Consider the following 12030-nt stretch of genomic DNA (forward strand, 5'->3'; position numbering starts at 1 on the left):
AGTTCAAGACCAGCCTGACCAACATGGAGAAACCCTGTCTCTACTGAAAATACAAAATTAGCCGGCCATGGTGGTGCATGCCTGTAATTCCAGCTACGCGAGAGGCTGAGGCAGGAGAATTGCTTGAACCCGGGAGGTGGAGGTTGCAGTGAGCCAAGATCGCACCATTGCACTCCAGCCTGGGCAACAAAAGTGAAACTCCGTCTCAAGAAAAAAAAAAGAAAGAAAAGAAAAAAGGGGGAAATGGAAAGTTTCAGTTTCACAAGATGAAAAAGTTTGAGATCTGCTGCACAACAATGTAGATACAGACATAACACCAGTGGACTGTACACTAAAAGCAATTAACATAGTACATTTTGTTATGTGTATTTTACTACAATTAAAAACATTTAAGTGAGTACATAGCTTCAGGGAGAAACAAAAAAGTTAAAACAAATATGGCCAGGTGCGGTGGCTCCTGTTTGTAACCCCAGCACTTTGGGAGACCGAGGTGAGTGGATTGCTTCAGTCCAGGAGTTTGAGACCAGCCTGGCTAACACGGTGAAACCCCGTGTCTACTAAAAATACCAAAAAAATTAGCCGGGCGGGTAGCGCATGCCTGTCATCCCAGCTACTTGGGAGGCCAACGTAGGAGGATCTCCTGAACCCGGGAAGTCGCGGCTGCAGCGAGCCATGATTATACCCTGCACTCCAGCCCAGGCAACAGGAGTAAGACGCTGTCTCAAACAAAAAACAAAACACAAAACTTGTGCTCTGTAATAGGGCAATAAGAAATAAATTATCTAAATTCTGTAGCTCTGCTATTTTCTTGCTGCAGCCCACTGCATCCTCTTGAAAACTGCCCTCTCAAAGGCCAAAGCACCCAGCGAGGCTTAGTTCCCCAGTCCCCTCCCAAACCCCCAAAGAGCCACCCTACAACCCCAGCTTGCCAATTCACAGGAAGGGCCACTTAACCCACTTTTACAGTTGAGTTTTATTCTAGAACAAATGGTTTTACAACAAAGCTGATCTTAAATAGTACATTTCCCCGCTGATAACAGCGCTATCTTCCTTTAACCCCCAGACCAAGGGATCAAAGCTACTGCTCAACTGAGTTTGACATCAGCTACCGACTTTTAAGGAATCTAGAACAAAGTCCTGGAGCCAGGCCAGAAGTAGTAAAAGACTCAGCTAGCCCCTTCCTCTGTGCTGTGCTGACAGGGAAGGAGCCAGTGACTGGACAATCTATGACCCCAAGTTTGTGGAACGTGGGGCTTCAGCTAAGGGTGGGGTAGTGTGATTTCAGCAGTGTCTCTACCTCCCTGACCCCTGTGCTGCTTTGCTCTGTTGTCACCTCCCGCACAATGTCGGGACACTGACCGGAAGTCAAACCTGTGCCTGGTGACCACAGACAAGAACAGGGATAACCGTGACCCTTGCTGCTGTGTCCTCACCAAGGCCAGCACCCCACCTGCTGCAACAGCCAAGCCAGAGCAGTTCTGTCTGGGCCACAGCTACTCAGCCTGTGGACTCAGGTGTTATCCTGAAGAAGTTGCAACAAATCCTCAAAGAATAAACAAAGTTGTGGCCCCTTTTTGGGCTTAAAAAAAAAAAAGGGAAAACAGGAACTCACAGTGGCTGTGGCTCACCACGTGCCAGGCACTGTGCCAAACACTTCACATTTAGTGCTCATTACAACCCTATGAGGTAGGCCGTACCACTATCCCCATTTTACAGATGAGGAAACAACAGGCTCAAGAGTGAAGTCCCTCGCTTGCCTAGTATCTCAAAGGTAAGTGGCAAGCAAAGATGGGGCTCCAAGGTCTGTGTGACCTGAGTTCTTGGTTGCCCAATATTTCAAAACTGTCACTTAGGAAGCAAGAGAACATTTTTAGAAATAGGAGAAAACCCAACCGCCACAGTGATAGTCAAAGAGCTGAGGGGGCCGAGACAGGCGGATCACAAGGTCAGGAGATCGAGACCATCCTGGCGAACACGGTGAAACCCCGTCTCTACCAAAAAATACAAAAAACTAGCCGGGCGACGTGGCGGGCGCCTGTAGTCCCAGCTACTCGGGAGGCTGAGGCAGGAGAATGGCATAAACCTGGGAGGCGGAGCTTGCAGTGAGCTGAGATCCGGCCACTGCACTCCAGCCTGGGCGGCAGAGCGAGACTCCGTCTCAAAAAAAAAGAGCTGAGGGGGCATCAGACCAGGTTCAGGGCCACTGCATAACTGCCAATGCCCTGCCCCAGCCCCAGGAGACAGACTCTACTCCCCTAGACGAGTAGCCCTGCTCTTAATAAATAAATAAAGGTCAGGCACAATTCTACACAAAGGCCCCAGAATTCAAACCACTGTCTTGTTTCTCAGGCTTTTGCTTAAGAGCCCAGTACTGGGTGGACTGGGGAAGTCCCTGATTTGGGTCAAAATAAATATGCCCGTTCTCGTCCAAAGCTTACCTGCCTTCCCTCCTCCCTGAGCTGTGCCTGCGGCCTTCTGTTGCCAAGCATGTTAAGGGGCCAGTTCCCCACGAGAAGCCTGTGGGCTCTGCTATTCCACTGTAACCTAGTAGGGAGCTGACAGGCCACGCGGAACACGGAGTTCCTACAATGGCTATAGCCAGAGTTCTAGGTCAGGGAAGTGGGGAAGAAATGTCTCCTTTAGGACTTAACTCTTTAACTTCAGGGCATATTTATTCTGAACCCAAAATGAGTGGAGGAAGAGGTAGGCAATAAAAGGAAGATAACTTTACCCCAAGTCATTGAATTGGGGTAAGGGAGCTCCAGGATATTGACACCCCCACCTACCAACCCCAGAGAGGGTGACATGATTCCTTTCATTAACACAGCATGATGACTCAGGAGATCTGAGGGGTGGGGAAGGCCATGACAACCTGGTCAGTCTGTGGACACATTCCCTACTCCTGCTGGGCCCTAGAAGATGGTCCACTTAACATCTCCATGGAGTCTGTAAAGTGCCATTAGCAAAATCACAGGAGTCAGGAGAAAGAACTAACAGCCCTGGAGAGACAGAGCCCTATGCTGTGAGCAGAGGGTGTCAAGATAACAGATGACCCCCAACTCCTCTGGCCATGGGGCTGGCTCGCTGCATCCTGCCCCGCCCTGCCCAGGAAGGAGTGCCCGCTGCTCTCCTGGCCCCTACTTCCTACCGGCCACACCAGAAGCCCAGTCAGGGAGCCCCGCCCCCTTCTTAATTCCTTCTGTCCTGTGCCTCCCTGGCTCCTCCTCTGCTGCTGTGGACAAGGTCGTCGGGCCAGTACTGGTCCTCCATGTACTGTTCCATGTCTGTGCTGCTGTCAGGTTCTCTGTCCTCAGGGCAGGTCCAGAGGCTGCGGGCCTCCTGCTGTTCCCACTGCACCTCCACCAGCCGGTAGAGCTCCATGGCTGTCGTAGCATCTTCTACTGATGAATGCCCGTGCGGGCCCACCTGCTAACAAGAGCCAACACATCACTACCTGCAAGCCTGGTGAGAGGCCTGTTACCCCAAGAAGCAAGGCCAGTTACCCAGGGTTCTTTGTGCAGGCCCAAGAATACATATGCTCAGAATGGAGGTTCACAGAAAAGGGATGGAACCTCAACTGTACACCATAAGCCATGCAGCTTCTCCAAGCCTGTTTTCCTCAAATATAAGGCATGCTAAAAATCTCTTGCTTCAAAGGCTTGCAGACCAGATGAATAATAAATGTGAAGCCCAACAGGAGCAAGAGGTACTGGCTCCTCATCTAAGGCTATACGTCTGGTAGTAAGGGATGGGAGACCACCCTTCGGGGATACAAGAACCAAGAGTGAGGCAGGGTACAGATCTGGAAGAGATCAGCCTAGGAGAATGTGTTCCGGGAGAATCGCAGTACACACTGGGGAAGAAGGACCATGGAGAGAAACACCTGGGGCTGTATGTACAAGAGGGAGACCCATTTATGCAAGGTCCCTGGACCTGGACTGGGGAAGAGAGAATGACAAGGAGGCCGGAGACACAGCCCAAAGCCTTGTCTGTGGCTCAAGTGGCATGGAAGCCAGGCGGGCCTCCCTCCCTTCCAGTCATTCTCTCACCACGCACCTGGATCTTCTTGTGCAGCAGCTGCAGGGCCAGGTCCTTTAGAGAGACCCGGGCCCGGGTGTGGAGGCTGGGCTCGCTGAGGAAGTTTGGGACATAGGTGGTATCCCGGGTCTGGCTCCGTGGGTGGACATACTTGAGGGCCTGGAAGTCGTTGTGCAGCGCGTGCCCCACCACCACCTTGCCCTTCAGGAGCTTAAGGATCTGTGAGCAGAGAGAGGAGTCAGGGAGGTGCCCCCACACCCCATCAGGCTGGCAGGAGACACGCCCCGAGAACCCTTGGCCAATAGGTGCATGGATCCCTGTGGAGGGAGGCAGCCCAGAGTGGGGAGATCATGAGCTTCACAGTCAACCATGCTGCCCCAAGTCTGAACCCAGATCCTTCTACTGTCTATACCCAGGGGCGTACGTATGTCTTCCGCACCTGTCAAAGGGGAACACTGGCAGCAGCATTCCGTGGGGCAGCTGTAAGGACTAAAGGAGGTCATGGATGGAAGTCTTCCTGTTACCAGATACAAGCAACTCTACTGCTGGCGTTGGCTTTCCTCTCAGGCTGGAAGACATCACCAGGCCTCCACCCAACTCTCCCCTACCCCACTGTAAGGTCTGTGAGTGCAGAGACCATGCTGGACTTATTAGTGGTGCTCCAGGGAAAGCGTCACATTTATTCTTTTTTTTTAATGCCTATCTTTTTCCAGTAGCAGAAAGCATTACATGTACTTATTTATTATTTACTTATCACAGGAGGTGATCAATAAAGACCAGCTGGGTGAAGTCAACAGAACCGTGGCTGCCATTGGTAGACACACCAGAGCAGCAGCTCTTATGAGCATTAAGGGCCATAATCCCTGTCTTCAGGACTCTAACCCCTTGCCCTGCTGTGTACTAACTCCTCCTCACCCTCTTAACCCGCTCTCTTGCTCAGCTCTGCCCGCTTGCACATTGTGTTCCTCCCCTCCCTGCTGGGTGGCCTCCTCACACACCAGGGAGGCCACATCCAGAGCCATGGGCCAGCAACCCCCTCCAGCCCTCTCAGCTGGGCTTAGGCTCTCCTTATCACCAGCTGCTGGCCTCCACAGCCTACCTCTGCTGGCAACATATGGTTTATCCCTAAACCCAGCTTTCATGGCAGATGGATAAGATGCATTGAGACTTTATGGTAGGGACATGCCACCATGCTGGTCACTCACCACACTGCCCCTCCCCCTAGTCAGCCATGAAGTGGAAAGAGATGGAGCACACCCCACAGTGGCTCGGAGTCTGGGCAGACAAAAAGTGGTCCTGCTCTTGGGACCACCACCCACCAGGTCAATGGAAGGGACCAAGGAGCTGGAGCGTTCACCACGCACCTCCCCTCTTGTTGCTACTCTTACTAATTGGCCTCCTTGATACATAAAATAACCTCCAATCATTTCAAAGGAATGCTCGGGCCACAGTGTTATGTGAAAAAGTAGGACACAAGATAGTGTACACCAGTATTTCCCAACCTTGCCTAATCCCAAGAATAACCCAGAAGTGTTAAAAAGTGGTTCTGTTATAAGGCTTGTTTAGAAAATGCAGATTTGTCTCAATGCAATTGATGTATGACACATTTTGGGAACAACGCAAATTTCACCTTTGCTTACGCATAATTTCATCCTTGAGAAACACAGTGAACGCAGAAAACTACATCCAGCTGAACTGAGCCAAGAGGGCATACACAATATGCACACAGCCCAAGTATCTCCCAGCAACCCTGGTTCACCTGTGTGATGAGCCACACCCATCCACAGCTGGTGTCACACTTCTGTCTGACTTCAAAGAACTCTCCTTCCACCACTTCACAGAAACTCAAGCTGCAACCTTTCTGACTCCTGTTTCCACAAGCAAGCTTTAGGACTTTTTCAAGGTAAAGTGCCGTACTTATTGGTGTATTGTGCATTTCTTAACCATTTAAGATATGTGGAATAAGGAGAAAAAAAAAAAGAAGAAGAAACAAGATGTGTAAAACTGGACTACCTTTTTTATTAGGTTTCTATCTTATTTTTGGGGTGCCACTGATGTCTTTTTTAATACTGTTCCCTTCCTCCATTTCCCCTTAAGCCCTGTGGCTTTATGGTGCAAGTCTGCACAGTGTGATGATTTTTTGGAACAAGGGTCAGAGCCCTCCCCAAGCCTAATGGATCAGGGTCTCTACGGAGGGAACTGGGGACAGGGATCCTGGATTGTTAAAAAGGCCTCAGGTGTTTCCTAAGGTCAAGCATGTTTGGGAATTCCTGGTACATCAGTGTGGTCCCAACCACTAATTACATTTTTCTAAGCACTAAGAAACTAACATAAGGAAATATGCCAAAACATCAGTACCTGACCATGATGCCACTGTGGGCTTTACAAATTTTATATCAACTCATACAACTTTTAAAACAGAAAGCAAACTCTAAAATGTAAGCCGTTTATCACCTCACAGTTGGTGTAGCCTTTCTATATTGCCCTGTGCAACAGGCCAGCAATCCTTATCTGGGGGCAGGTTTGGGATTTTATTTTTATTTCCCTTACTCTATGGAGAAGGAACTTACTGTTCGGAGCAGTTAGGTGACTTTCCCAAGGTTTCTTGCCCCCAGTGAAGCAAAGTGGTGACTCAAACCTAGGGTGGCTCTTTCCAGCCCACCACACCAAACAAGTACCCAACCCTGCCCTTACCTCTTTCTGGGCCACCTGGAAGGGGATAGCCTTGTGCATGTGCTGCCGAGTGACGCCGCTCCAGCGAGTACGGTAGTCAACGATGGGCATCTCAGGCCTGATGTACTTGTCATAGAGGACATCGCCATGGTAACTCACAATGGAACAGCGGGCCAGCTCGCTCACCCGCCCTTGGGGTCCCGTGCCCACCATCTCACAGTCGATAGCCACACACTTGCTGGGCAAGGGCCCTGAGGCTCTCCTGGGAGCGGGCCTTCTGCTGCACGGGGCACCGCCAGATCCAGCCCTCAGACACTGCTTCCCACTGCTGGCAGCCTCAGATGCTGGCACTCCCCTGTAAGAGGTGGGCAGTAGGGAGGACCCTGGTTCTGGAGGCATGCTCAGCAGCCCCTGCTCCTGCAGCAAGGCCTTCCGGGCCATGAACCGCTGGTGCTGTCGGCTCCTTCTCTTGTGCCTCTTCCGAAGCGCATCCTTGGCATTTGGGATGGTGAAGGAAGGGCACAGGCACTGAGCAGACTCAGGGGCCTCCCGGGGTACCATTCCAGTTAGCTCACTGCTTGGGGCAAGGGAAGCCTGGGGAGTAATCTTCCAATGGGGCAGCAGCCTGAAGAGAGAACACACAGGCAGAGGGGCTGGGTGAGAATGTGCCAGGCAACCCATCCACCCTCCCTCCCTGCAGCCCATCCACCATCCCCTCCTCCCCATGGTGGGGATGCCCGAGAGCCCTGCACTGTAGCTGGTGGCTCCCAGATTGAGCTGAGGACCCATTTCACTAATAAAAGCATTCATACTGTAAACACATGCAAGTCACTGTTGTAAATACTACATGGAATCACTCAATCTGTTCAATGACCCGAACAAAGTATTATTATCTTCATTTTACAGGTAAGAAACTGAGGCACAGAGGTGAAGAAACGTGCCCAATTAGTAAAGGCCAAAGGCTGATAGAAACCCAGAATCCACACCCTCAACCTCAATCAAACCATGGCTGAGTCCAATATTGTTAGCAGCAGACTTCTTTTCTGCTGTGATTTTTTCTAAGAAGTATCAGACTTTGACAGAGGTATGGTTATAGGAAAATAAAGGTTACAGAAACTGTGTAGGCCTTTCTAAGAAATCTTTTTTTGAAATACGAAGGCACAGATCCTCAGAACCTGGAGAAAAAATTTCACAGGAAGCCTGCAGTAATTGAATAGCTATATTTTTTGTAATATGTTAACCAAATGTTATTTATTTATTTATTTATTTAGAGATAAGGTCTCGCTCTGTCACCCAGGCTGGAGTGCAGTGGCATGATCACAGTTCACTGCAGGGCTCAAGTGATCCTCCCACCTCAGCCTCATGGGTAGCCGGGACTACAGGTGCACACCAGCAGACCTGACTAACTTTTTTGTATTTTTAGTAGAGATGGGGTTTCATCATGTTGCCCTGCTGGTCTTAAACTGGGCTCAAGTGATCCGCCCACTTCGGCCTCCCAAAGTACTGGGATTATAGGTATGAGCCAGCATGTCCAGCCTTTAAATGTAATTTCTTTACCTGACTTTGTAATTCATTAATCACCACAGCATATACAAACATTTAAAAGTCCTGATCTGAAGTGCTTGCAGATTTCTGTGGTGGGCTCCCACCCAGCGGACTTTAAGCCCTCATCATTGAAAGCTAGGATAAGAGGTGCTCTCGCATATTGCTGCTACAGGAAATGTCTAATGTTCCTGTGAGTTTGCAAAACTCAGCATCTTCCCAACAGCTGAGGCCATAGCTTGGAAAGCCTATCTCATTTGTTATGCCAAGTCAGTCAGTACATTTTTAACAGATCAAACAAACTAGGGCTTTGAAGTCAGGCAAAGCAGGGTTTAACTCGGCTTATTTATTTATTTATTTATTTATTGAGGCGGAGTTTCATACTTGTTACCCAGGCTAGAGTGCAACAGCGTGCTCTCAGCTCACTGCAATCTCCGCCTCCCAGCTTCAAGCAATTCTTCTGCCTCAGCCTCCCGAGTAGCTGGATTACAGGCATGCACCACCACGCATGGCTAATTTTTGTATTTTTAATAGAGATGGCGTTTTGCCATGTTGGACAGGCTGGTCTCAAACAACTGACCTCAGGTGATCCGCCTGCCTCGGCCTCCCAAAGTTCTGGGCTTACAGGCGTGGGCCACCATGCTGGGCCTAACTCAGCTCTTTGTAAATTACCTAAACTGCTGAGTTTCAGTTTTCAGGCAAGTAAAATGATCCTACCACCCCCTCTACTGTGTGAAGAGGAAATGACACAACGTATGCTGGGGTATTCCTGTATTCTAAACAGCAGGGGCTCAATAATCACTGTTCCTTCTCCTAGAGAGGTTAGACTCCAGCCTGTGGTTGGTAACCAGCTCTTCTTAGGCCAGAGCAGTGCAACCCAGTGGGATAGAGGTTCTTCCAGAAGGACTTCTGGGTGGTGGCAGACTCACAGCCCTTTCCCAAGCCACAGGCCTTCCCCTGCCTCCCTTCCCACTCACAGTCCTCCTGCTCTTTCAGACTCAGCTATTGTTCTGCCACTAGGTTGCACAGGCCAATGCCACACTGAAGCTCTCTCGTGTCTCCACTATGCCAAATGCTGGGCAGCTGCAAAGGTGGATCCTGGACTCCAAGAAGTTTAGTTTCATGGTGGAGACAGAAACCAAGCACAAAGTGTGTTAAGGGCTGAATTAGAGGTGCTAGGGAGGCAAAACAGGTTGGAGGACAATTCTCTGGAGGCTTCCTGGAAGAAGCTAAATCTGTGTGCATGTAAAACAGTAACCTTCCAGGTAGAAGGGAGAAGAATCAGTGGCCATGTTAGGGGTAAAGGCTTTAAAAAAGAGTAAACCAGGGTGAAAGAAGAGGGCCCACCAGCAGCCTGAAGTCACTAGGGTGTAGAGCATAAGGCGGGTCATGCTGGAGGCACTGCTCCTCGCTCCTCTTTCCTTTGCACCATTTCATCTTCTGCTTCCCACTCTGGTGGCCCTTCCACGAGCCACCCCTACTCCAATCTGGTGTCCCCTGAATTGGTGTCTACTGGCCAAGTGAATGGGGGAGCCTCAGAGGCACCTATGGAGGTCACTGAAATACCCCATAGTAGCCCTGACTCAGGACATTAAGTCTAGCTGGGGAGCAAAGAAATTCATCCCTCTGTGCTGAGCTCTTATAGCACAATTTGAGAATTATTACACCCTTCCAAGTCCATTGGTACACACAGTCTACCTCAGAGCTATATGAAGGCAGGTTGGAGCCTTGATTGTCTCCGTCCCTTCCCCAACAGCCAGCCTAGAAGCTAGCACGTGGCAGGTCCTCTTCAGAACGGTGTAGAAAGAGGTCTGGAGAAGATGAAAACCTGAGCAGTAGCAGCAGAGATTAAGAGAAATGGGAAGGAGGTGGGAAGTGAGGTGAATTGCCAGATTTGATGATACCACAGCATTTCCATAAAGACTCTCCACACTCTAGGGCAGGGCACCGCATCCTGACTTGACTCATCCAGACCTGACCCATCCTGACTCATTCACCCTGCTTGCTCATCCCATCCTTTCCAGGAGAAAAGGTCTCTCTTTTAAAAAGGTCTTAACTGTAACCAACTTACTCATATTGACAGTCACATCTTAGAACTGACAAATTCAGAACCTCAATTTGCTTCGGTCGAGCAATGGGAGAAAAAAGCCTAAGAAGCCCAATGCCAACCCTGCTAGTAACTAATTTGGGAAAGCGGGGTGGTGGATAGTCCCCTCGTTTCTCTGAGGGGCTGAGGCTAGGACTAGGGTGGGTGGCTTTCCTGACCCTACTGGCAAGGTTTTAAAGAAGCCAGAAATTAAGTTATCTGAGAAAAGGTCTCTATGGCCTCCTATTTCAAGAGAGGAAAGCAGTCCTTTTCCAAACACCCTGACCTTGCTTGAGAGAAGAGAGAAAGAGAGCCCCCCCGACATACTGTTCTATATTATTTTATACTCAGTACCTGTTTTAATAAGAAACGAGGAAGTGAAACCAAAGGCAGGCAGCACAGCACCGCACCAGGCATCAGACCAGAAACCAGGCCTGGGCCTGCCTGACCTTAGCCTGATAGTTAAAATTCAAACTACGACCTAGCAACCGATGTTATCCATAGATTCCAGACATTGTGTGGAAGGACATTGTGAAATTTCTTGTTCTGTTCTGTTTCACTCTGATTACCGGTGCATGCAGCCCCTGTCACATATCCCCTAGATTGTCAATCAATCACGGCCCTTTCATGTAAAATCTTTAGTGTTGTGAGCCCTTAAAAGGGACAGAAATCGTGCACTCAACAAACTGGGATTTTGAGACACTAGTCTGCTGATGCTTCTAGGTGATTAAAAGCCACTTCCTTCACTACCTCGGTGTCTGTGGGGTTTTGTCCACGGCTCCTCTTGCTACATGCTGACGCGTCAAAACCAACAGTCATCAAGGACACACCTCTTTGGGGGCCCAAATGTAGCTCAGTGAAGCTGGAGAGAAGTTCCACTCAGATAAAACAACCCTTTCAACAAGGACAAATACAAGCCTTTGTCTAGCCTGGACCCAGCGCTCTGGGGGGTCAGACACCGGGCTTTCAGGCAGGGAGGGGGTCCCTGGCCTAAAGAAAGGGTCCCAGCTGCAGAGTCAATGGAGCAAAGGCCCCAAAGGAACCACGAAGTCAGAATCCTCAGTGGCATCAGAGTCACCAACCTGCTGGCTAATCAGGAGGGCAGAGGGCAGTTCTAGACCCTCCTCTGGCACTAAATAGCTAGATGATCTGGGGCAAGTCACGTCTCTTCACCATCAACCGAGGGCTGTGAATTAGATAAGGGCTTCCCAAATACAGTTAATTACCAAATGACATCTGATAAAAGGCTGATTTTCAGGCCCACTCTCACACTGTCCTAACTGCTATATTGGGGAAAGGGGCCTGAGAATCTAGAGTTTCAAAAAGAGCGCGCACGACCCTTACCCTCAAGCCACGATTCTGATAATTGCCCAAATCTGAGAAAATCTGGCTCGATAAGGTCCCCTGTGCGGCTAAAAAGTCCAAGGAACAACGACAACAACTAAAGTCTGCTATCCCGGCACGACCTCCCCGCTGGCTGACGTTCTCCCAGGCGTGACGCGTGGGAGGCCTGATCTCAGCGGGAAGGACTCGGGCGTTGGTCACTTGCTGGCCGCGGCGGCTGGGCCGAGTCCCAGAGACCAGCGCCGCCCCCTCTGGCCCTGGACCCCAGAGCAAAGCGAGGACTGGAGACAGGCGGCGCCCGGCCTGCTTTTCTGCCGGCCGGTAGAGCACGGTCAGCCCAGCTCAGG

General features: G+C 50.2%; 1 protein-coding gene across 1 annotated transcript in view; it reads right to left on the minus strand.

Moving 5' to 3' along the window:
- Positions 1 to 2457: 2457 nt before the first annotated feature.
- AEN (apoptosis enhancing nuclease) overlaps positions 2458 to 12030 on the minus strand; it is a 9771-nt gene continuing 198 nt past the window's right edge. The window contains exons 2-4 of the mRNA XM_011948333.1: positions 6733 to 7336; positions 4057 to 4257; positions 2458 to 3426 (exon numbers count right to left, since the gene is read on the minus strand). Coding sequence (XP_011803723.1) covers positions 3190 to 3426; positions 4057 to 4257; positions 6733 to 7272 — 978 coding nt within the window. The 5' untranslated portion in view covers positions 7273 to 7336 and the 3' untranslated portion in view covers positions 2458 to 3189. The remainder of the gene's footprint in view (positions 3427 to 4056; positions 4258 to 6732; positions 7337 to 12030) is intronic.

Source organism: Colobus angolensis, unplaced genomic scaffold, assembly GCF_000951035.1.
Source record: "Colobus angolensis palliatus isolate OR3802 unplaced genomic scaffold, Cang.pa_1.0 Scaffold278, whole genome shotgun sequence".
Taxonomy (NCBI): domain Eukaryota; kingdom Metazoa; phylum Chordata; class Mammalia; order Primates; family Cercopithecidae; genus Colobus; species Colobus angolensis.